We start from the raw sequence: 9,587 nt of genomic DNA on the forward strand, positions 1-9,587 counted from the left end.
GGGACATACAGTAGATACCAGATTCAAAGATGAAGTCCACTCACTTGAACAGTGGCGTGAGTTCTCCACTAGGTGGAGCTGCTGCTTTCACTTCACACTCATCACCATGGCACTTCAATGAGCCCTGTGTCTCTGCTGCCTTCAGGGTTAAATGTTGTCTAATAATGACAATAATAATAACTGTTATTGTTATTATTGTTGTTTATCATAATAATGCTTCCGTGTTAAACAGCATTTAGTTGGTTGGATGTAGACTCCATAGGCGTGGAGGCATAAAAAAGGAAAAGGGATGAAGAAAGCGAACTGTTGTGTAAGCAGTGAAGAAGTGTAAAGGTGTGTCATGTTGTGTAAGTGAGTTGAAGTACACAGAGACTGAGCTGCATTGCTTCATACACACCCTAAGCCAAATTGCACTGATTATGAATGGCTTGAAATTTGCATGAAACCTATAAATATGAAGGTTGTGAAAAGCTGAATTAATGTGTAAGAATTCTTTCATTTACGACCTGTTTAAAGTTTGACGTATTTAAGGGAAAGTAAAAATGTGTAGAAAGAGACTAAATGACACTGGGTGTAAAAGTTTCTCTCACAGTCACTAAACTACATAGTTTCAGGAACAGCTGGAGCCAAACTACAATGATGAAAGGATGACTGGTGCTCTGATGCTGCTACCAGGTTGCTTGTACGTTTGTGTGAGAGTGTGTCTTTGTGTGTCTTTGTGTATCTCTTTGTATCTGTGCATGTGTATGTGTATTGCTTTTGCAGCAATCCCACCAATGATACTGAAGTGGAAGTGATATCTCTCCTGACATCTGATCTCAGAACAGCTTCTGTCCCATAAAGGACCTGATGCCTGTTTGATTCAGCGTGTAATGTACTGCCCTCTTGTGGTGGCATCAGGGTATTGTCTCTGAAAGCTGACTGCCAGCCGTTGTACCATTGTTGTCATTTTTGTTGGTGTGACCGTGTCCCGTTGACAAAGGCTGGAGCCATTCTGAGATCATTTATGATGTTAGGTAGGAGGTTCAGAATGCAAAGTGAACGATCATCATGGGCATAGGGTCAGGATGCATGGAAAGAACAAAGGCCACGAAACATCAATCAAAAAGTTGTAGCCTGTTATAATCTAATTTTCCTTTAAATGTGTTAACTTAACTTCTTGTGTACATATTATATTTCTATTCAAAATATATATATTTCAAAAGAAAATAGAAGGTGGCATCTTACCCCAGTTTACCCTAAATGCATGTGCAGATGTGTGTGGAAACTAAACTTGTGCTTTAAGCGTTAAGAGGCAGCTGTAACAAGTTAATGAGGGAATTACACTGATCCATCATGTGTGAGATCTGCTGTAAGGCTGAGAAGAGAGAGAGAGAGAGAGAGAGACAGAGACCACACCAAATGTGGTATGAACGAGTTCATTTAAATATTGGTAGGGACATGTCCCTATTGTCTATTTGCAAACCTACGTCCTTGCTACAAACAGTAGTGATCAACTGCAGTTCAGAGGAAACTGTGATGGAGCTCAGTATTCATCAGGCGGCTAATTTAGTCCAAACTGTCACAGTGAGAACATGGACTGTGCATGACAGCTGACCTGTTAGATGTGTTGTAGAGCACAGGACATTCATTTACATCAGGATGTTTGTTTATTTGTATTTCGACAATTTGAATGCCTGAAACAAACTACAGAATTTTGTTAATGAAGTGTGTGTTTAGATTATAGACCATCAGCATTCAGATGCTTACTATTTATATTCAAGTTTCTTTCTCATCTATCATGAGTCTGTCTCCAAACTAAACAATCAACTCATTTTCAGACATGTGAGGCTACATCTCATTAAATCATGTCAGAAATAAAAATGGCTGTCCACCATGAGTCTAGTTCTGTTCTACGTGAAAAGTGTCCTGTGACAGGACAACATTATCAGCATCAACATCAACACAGCATTATCACCAACAAAAAAACATAGGAAAGAACTGAGTTATCAATGATAAAATATGCAGATATAAATAAGTGCAGACATATACTTATTTATTTGTAAAGTAAATTACATGAGGTGAACTGGTTGTGCATAAATAATAAATTTGATAATAGTAAATGAGACTATGTGGTAATGCACACAGCAGCAGTGCACAGTGTATTTGCAGAATTGATCGATGACATCATAAAAGTTGTATAAGACATAGAAACAGGTAAAAGCTCAGTTGTTAGTGTAGCATTGTTGTGTCTTCCACAGGGAGACAGTGAGTGAGTGCCACACTGAAGGCTCTCAGGTAACACTACTCTGTAGTATCAGTGTGTGTCGGCTCCACGCGATGGCTAAAGTTCTCTGACAACAGCCTCTCATGACGGACCAGGACGACACAGGTAGGACTGAACTGTCATTATTCTCCTGTAGATTCTGCTGTGTTATTTGATGTGTAGTGGAGTGACCTCTTTACATTTCAACAGGCTCTGTAAACGCACGATCACACAATGATCAGGATATTATTGAAGCATGCAGCATATGCATTTTTTGAGTTCGTCATTTTTGTAAATATTGTAATTCTTTCCCCACATCAGTGATTAATATTATGAAAAACAAACCAAGAGAGCAACTGCAGGGCCGTTTGGAAATTCATACAATTACTAGTGTGTAGGCGACACAACTGTGTTTTTCTTTTTAATAGTTTAATACTTGTTATGCAGCCGGTCTTTCATCAGTTTCTACATTTTCTAGATGTGTAACCTGACACCAGGTCTTTTCTCCGTGCTCTCTCTCCTGTTCTTGTTCAGTGAGCTCGATGGTCATTTTGACACTGTCACAGTGTGTTTATCTGCTCTGTGACCAGTCATGTACATGTGCACCTGCTCACTGACATGACAAATATACATTTTACAGAGACTGTCCTCATATAAAAAAAGGTCTCTGTGCAGCAGGTTATTATGACCCATAGTTAGGTTTTGTTGCCAGGCGATGTCTAGTGGTCATAGTAATTATGACAGTAGCAAAGGGAAAAGTGCGGTGATGTAGTATACAGAGAGACAAAGTCCACGTCAGGAGGAGGTTGTAGTGGATGGATGAATATGATGATCCATGACCCCCCCCCCCCCTCTCAGCAGCTGCCCAGCATGCAGAAACAGCTGGGGCTCCATGTTAGGTCCTCAGGTGGCGCCATCTATCAAGTGTTTCCATGCTCTGACGACTACGACTGCTGCTGCTTCCTTCTGTCCTCCACCACTTCCACACCATCCCACCCCCTGTCCAACTGAATCACCTCAACTCTAAACCATCATGTCCATCAGTGGTTCATTACCCAACAACAATACTCACACACATAAGGACATCCAGCTGAACAACACTCATCCGCAGAGCAACAATCACAGAAAAGGTCAGTTCAACTTGTACAACACAGATATCTGTGATGGACGTGACAACGTGGGTAAGCCATTACACATCACTCATTACCCTCCTCATGTCATTATGTTACTCAGCATTCAGTTAGGAAAGTGACACTATTACTCAAGACTCTTTTTGTTGTTTTAAGATCTTAGCAGTTCATAAATGTCAGTAGCATCTTGTTCAGAATTTGTCTGACTGATTGTACCATATTCATGAGCAGCCTCATACAGTCTCTTAACTTCTCCCTGCTGCACAGCCAGGTCAGACTGATCAACAGCATCTGGTTACGATAGCTGCTTCCCACTTAGTAAAATAACTGGATTCATGTAGCTCTGCAGCCAATGAATTCTGTGTTGAATCTTTCATTTACACTCTGTTAGTCTTTGTTTCCTCCATCTCCGACACTACAGGCCAGTGAGCACTTTATTAGGAACACCACACTAACACTGGGTAGTTCCTAAGTTCTTCATGTCATCCGCAGTTCACTGAATTCACTGTCATGTTGATGAAACCAGTTTGAGACATGGAGCATTATCCTGCTGGAAGGAGCCATTAGAAGATGGTGAACTGTGTCCTTGAAAGGATGAACATAATCAGCAACAATACTCAGATAGACTGTGACATTCAGACCATGATTGATTGTTATTAAGAAGAAAACATTCCCCACACCATCACGACTCCACCACCAGCCTGGACAGGTTGGCTCCATGCATTCAGACTCTGACCCTACCATCTGCTGCCTTCAACTATCCAGTGTTCGTGGGTCTGTGTCTGCTGCAGCTTCAGGTTTCTGGTCTTGGTGACAGGAAGTGGAACCTGACGTGGTCTTCTGTTGTCGTAGTGTGGTTCATATACGTCAGGAGATCAGCAGTTTGAGAAACACTCAAACCAGCGTCTGACACAAACAATCATGTCACAGTCAAAGTCACCGAGTCACATTTCTCCTCATTCTGACGTTTGATGTGAACGTTACCTGAAGCTCCTCACCTGGATCTGCAGCGTTTTATTCACTGCTTCCACATGATTGGCTGATTGGATAACTGCATGAATAAGCAGGGGGACAGGTGTTCCTAATAAAGTGCTCAGTCAATATAGACAAATGTGTGATAAGTCAGCGATGCTGTTATCAACAGCATACATTGCAGATTGACTTAAATGTTCCAAAGTCAACAAAACAAAGATTTCGATTCGATGGAATGCTATTGAACCTCATCATCGAGTACTCAGTGCTGTTCTGATGATGTTCTGATGTGATTTCTCTGTCAGATAACGGAGTCCACACTGAAGCCTCTTCAGGTCATTCAAACCCCATCAAGACTTTAAGGACTCACAATGAGCTTCACAAGGAGCTGCTACTGGCCCACAAGAGGTAGGTACCATACAGGAGCAACAATATGGTCTCATCCTTTCTAAATTATGAATGGGTACCCTCTCATGTGGTTTCATTACAAACAAACATTATTCCTTTGTAAGATGAGGACAATGAACAAAGGGCCATTAACCTACCTTAACTCAGCTTTTTGTAAGAATTTATTTGCTTTTGTGTCCATCATCAAAATGCATCGAAGGCCTCTCTCCTCTCATTCTTCTCTAAAGCAGCTCTCATTAAGAATACATGAGAGTCTCTTTCTCTCACAAAGTTGCAATCATACACCTTCTCTCCATGCTGCTGCAGCCCTTCAGGCCATGGGAACCTGAAGCAGTGTAAAGTGATATCCTAATAGGAGGACAGACCTGGCTCCACCACTGGCTTGTCCTGATAGCAAACACAGTACCAGTGAAAGTACTGGATCTGTGTGTTGTGTCTGTTGATCTGACCTCACAGATTACAAAATTCATACCAGAAAGAGTTTTCAACAAAACACATTACTCTACTTTAACATCTTAAGTTTATAATATTCCTGTATTACTTCCACTTGGGGGGCAGCAGTCGCAAAGAAAGTGAACTGAACGTTCATACTACGTATTCGACATGTTAGTGTGTCAGAGGTGTTAGGAGAGGAGGTGCTCTCTGAAGAGAGGAGTCTTCAACAGGTTCTTGAAGATAGAGAGGGACGTCCTGCTCTGATAGACTTTGGTACCTTGTTCCACCATCAGAGAACCACAGACCAGAACAGTCTGGACTGAGACTGTCTTGTGTGCAGGGATGGTGATGCCAGACGACATTCATTGGAGGAATACAGTGAAAACTAGCATAAGGCTGAATGACTGAACTGAAGTAGATGGTGCAGACCCAGAAGTCACTCTGAAGGCAGCATTAGTGACTTAGTGAATTTAATTCAGGTGACCAGTGGTAGCCAATGGAGATCGATGAGTAGTGGAGTGACATGTGCCCTTTTGGGCTGATCAAAACCAGACAGGCAGCTGCATTCTGGACCATCTGCAAGGGTTTCACTGTGAGTGAAAGGAGGCCTGCCAGAAAAGCATTGCAGTAGTCGAGGTGAGAGATGGCCTGGACCAAGAGCTGGGTGGAGTAGTGAGTCAGGTAAGACCTGATTTGTCTGATGTTGCATAGAGCAATGACACAAAACTGGGAGAAGGATGAAACATGGTCAGAGAAGGAGAGCTGGTCATCAAACATGACACCCAGGTTTCTCTAGACCTTAGTTGGGGTAAGAGATGAAGAGGAGATTTTGATATTGCCATGGTGATGGAGAGACTGATTGGCTGGGATGGAGGTGCCCCAGTAACGATTCTTGGGGCACTCCTGTGAGGAGGGGACGGGATAAGGACGTGTCCTTACCATGACACACTGAAGCACAGTGAGATAGGAATCAACCAAGAAAGTTCCTTGCCTGAGATGCCCAGACAGCAGGATTTGGCGGTTCACTGTATCAAAGGCTGCTGATATGTCCAGCAAGATAAGAACCAAGGACCAAGGACTGAGCTGCAGCTCTTGCTGCAGGGCTTCTGTCACAGACAACGGATCCATTTTAGTGGAGTGGACATTCTTAAAGCCCAACAGATTTGGTTAGAGGAGATCATTCCATGAGAGGAATTCTGAGACCTGCTTGAAACCCGCCCTTTCAATAAACTTACACAAGAATGGAAGTAGTGAGACCAGTTGTTTGGTTACAGCAAATCAAAACAAAACACCTTCGAAACAGAAATCCATATCAAAAACACAATGAGCATGATGTATGGGTAAATTATTTTGTTAAATAAAATGACAGTTTGAACATTCAAATTTAAAGAATATTGGAAAAAAAAGAACTGAGCATAGCATCAGAGAAGCTAAAACACCATCTTGAAGAGCCACTATGTTAAAGGGATAGTTGGGGTTTTTGGACGTGGGGTTATGTGAGGTACTCATGAATAGGCAGTACATTACCTGCAGTAGATTCTGTTCACGTGCCCTCAGTTAGGAAAGCTGACCAGCAGCACCTGGCAGAGTGGCAGAGCTATGTGTTGCTGTGCAACAGAAAAAACGTGTTTTAGACACTTTTTCCACCAAAACAATCCAATATCCGTTTCAATACGCTTCACGTAGAATATTTTCTGCAGTTTATATTCCTGTGAAAACAGTAGGCTACTTTCCTTTGGTACTACATTTTCCAACCGCTGAACTACCTTACTCCTAAGTACAAGCTCACCTATGGAGTGCACTGTATTACGCTGCAGCCACAGGTCAGCTGAGTGACTCAGAAAGCGGTGTAATACTGTCATACTGTCTATGAGCCACCTGTCTTTTGGCTTTTCCACCATGTCTAACTACAGCTGTCTCTTCCTCTATGGGCTAAGGGGTCTGGCTCTGAGCAGCAGATCAGAGCTTCAGCAGGTACTAGAGAGGAGGAAGAGGGTGCAGAGTGACCAGGAAGAGGTGGGACAGAGCAGGACTCCTCTGGAAGATGTGCTCTTGAGACGTCAGCAGAAACAACTTGAGGTAATAGATTCTGTTTAAAGGTTATAAGGTTATCAACAATGGAAGAAGAAAGCCCTTCATTGAATCTTTTAATTCAAATGGACACTCACCGAACTGCCTTAAGAGATCAAGGAAAACATGAATAAGCTGCAGACAGCTGTGAGGGTCCAAGGCCATGGGGCAACTGTTGATAAAATGTTACTTGATATATTACAGTTTGGCTCTCTACACATAATCAGCAGTATGAGCTATGTTCCGAGCAAGGCAGCTTGAGATCCTATTTTAGCAAAGGTTTACTTCACCATTAGGTGGGAGCAGAAGAGTTTCATTGTTTACTGTTTCCCTGTCCACAAATGTGGTAGTTCTGCCTGACTTGAAATTCCACCATGCTATATAAGTATGATTTTTAGGTGGTGTTGTACAGTTCTGGTAAAACTAAAGTCAGAGAAGACATTTTTCATCCATTACACTTTGTGTTCAGGTAGGCATGGACAGCTGTCATCTTGTTCTGTGCTTAAAAGTTCACTGACATACAAGGATTTTTTCTTTTGTCGGGAGCTGTAGCATAACTTTAAGCTCTGGAGGAAGCTCTTCTTCTTTGTGGGACTGAGGGCAGACTAGACGCTACACTGACTCACACAGCATCTAGTGTCATAAAGTGGTATTACAACACGACCCAGGACGCAGCTAGTTGGTTAGCATGCTCATTTGAGTAGATATCTCTGAAATACAATAGATGAAGGTTTTGGTCATGACATCATCACTGGGGCTCCTTCACATACTGTTTGTAGTGTTAATTCATTTTTTGAACATTTTAAACAAAAATTCTGGCCAGATCTTATACGTTGCACCTTTCCAAGATGTCTGTCTTCCTCCAGCTGTACAACTATTGTGCAGTCAACCTTCATGCCTGTCTTTGACTATGGTGACATTCTGTATTGTCATGGTGCCCCATCCACACTGCTTTTAAACCCTTATGCATCACAGTGCATTATGCTTTATCACAAATGACAAATACTGTACTCATCGTTCTCTGAATCTCATCGTGGGCAGGACTTCCCTACAGTCAAGAAGAAACAGTCATCTCACATTATTCATTTATAAAGCTCTACTGTTAAAGCTTTCAAACTACCTCACATCTCTTCTCTCATTTAAATCCAGTATCCACAAACTACGATCCAGTAACTACCTAACCCTCCATATCCCTCGTGTCCGCACTAATATTGGCAGAACTGGTGTCAGGTACTATGCACCATTTAAATGGAACAAACTGCAAACTGCCCTAAAACCATACATTTCTCTTGGAGATTTTAAATCTTTATTATTTGATATATTTTATGACCACTGTAAGTTCTTTGTTTCTTAATTTCTTGTATTATGTAGTTCAGTAGTCTTTGTTGTTGATTGTCTCTTTTGACTGCTTCTTGTTCTCGTGTCTCTCTTGGAAAAAATATTTCAATGAGACTGCCTGCTTAAATAAAGAGTGAATAAATTGTCAGGATGTGACTTGTAGGCGAACCATTCTTAGCTGTAGGATGGTGCCGTCCTTGCCCCGCCCTGAGAATGGCCCTTGTCATCTGACTCACTATTGTGTCCATCTAAGATGTGAGATATAACTACCATTATCATCAAGTAGAGTATTTTTATTTATATAGCGCCAAATCACAACAGTTATTGTAAGGCACTTTTCAAATAGAGCACGTCTAGACCGTACTCTTTATAATATTGATTACAGAGACCTAACAGTTCCCACCATGAGCAGCTCCTGGCTCTTCCTTTTAAGAGGCAGGAGAGAGAGAGAGAGAGAGAGAGAGAGAGAGAGCAATCCATCTGTGCACATTATATGCCTCACCCTTGCCTTGAAGATCTTTTCCATCTCTACATGACTATGTAGTGTCAATGCTTCTCTTTTTCTCTTGTCAGAGGGCGAAGGAACAAGAGGAGAAGCTACAAGAGGAAGCCCAGTTGATGGAGTTTGTTAGAGTCCGACAGAACCTCAGAAAGATCCACTCAGTGATCCAGAACAAGACTGCGCATTTCTGAAACGCTGTAGAAGAATGCATCCACAATGAACCTTGTTCTCATCAAAGTCAACATCTACTGCCCCAAACATGCAAGAACAACAACATGGTTAAAGCTTAGAAACAATAAGTACAAATGTATTTAATACTGGCTTTTAAGATATAGATACATCAATACTTATGGAGACAGTCTGCTTTCATAGCTATATAAAGAAATTACACCTGCTGTTTTGTGTAAGTCAAATATTTGTAAGTAATTTTGCTTGATATAGTAGTTGTTCTATCAATAGTATGTTGTGAATACCTGATATTCTTTGA

General features: G+C 41.6%; 1 protein-coding gene across 1 annotated transcript; it reads left to right on the top strand.

Moving 5' to 3' along the window:
• Positions 1–2,349: 2,349 nt before the first annotated feature.
• Positions 2,350–9,291, top strand: LOC111219192 (protein FAM107B-like). Its single transcript, XM_022741806.1, has 4 exons — positions 2,350–2,371; positions 4,653–4,755; positions 7,128–7,269; positions 9,172–9,291. Exons 1-4 carry the CDS (start codon positions 2,350–2,352, stop codon positions 9,289–9,291), a joined length of 387 nt encoding a protein of 128 aa, XP_022597527.1.
• Positions 9,292–9,587: the final 296 nt, after the last annotated feature.

Source organism: Seriola dumerili, unplaced genomic scaffold, assembly GCF_002260705.1.
Source record: "Seriola dumerili isolate Sdu_G_001 unplaced genomic scaffold, Sdu_1.0 BDQW01000056.1, whole genome shotgun sequence".
Taxonomy (NCBI): domain Eukaryota; kingdom Metazoa; phylum Chordata; class Actinopteri; order Carangiformes; family Carangidae; genus Seriola; species Seriola dumerili.

Bases quoted from the DNA above. Each gene is read 5' to 3' on its own strand.
- LOC111219192 (XM_022741806.1), top strand. From the start codon at position 2,350: ATGACGGACCAGGACGACACAG. The intron at 4,756-7,127 runs GTAGGTACCATA...CTATGGGCTAAG, and splicing joins CTGCTACTGGCCCACAAGAG to GGGTCTGGCTCTGAGCAGCA. The intron at 7,270-9,171 runs GTAATAGATTCT...TTCTCTTGTCAG, and splicing joins GTCAGCAGAAACAACTTGAG to AGGGCGAAGGAACAAGAGGA.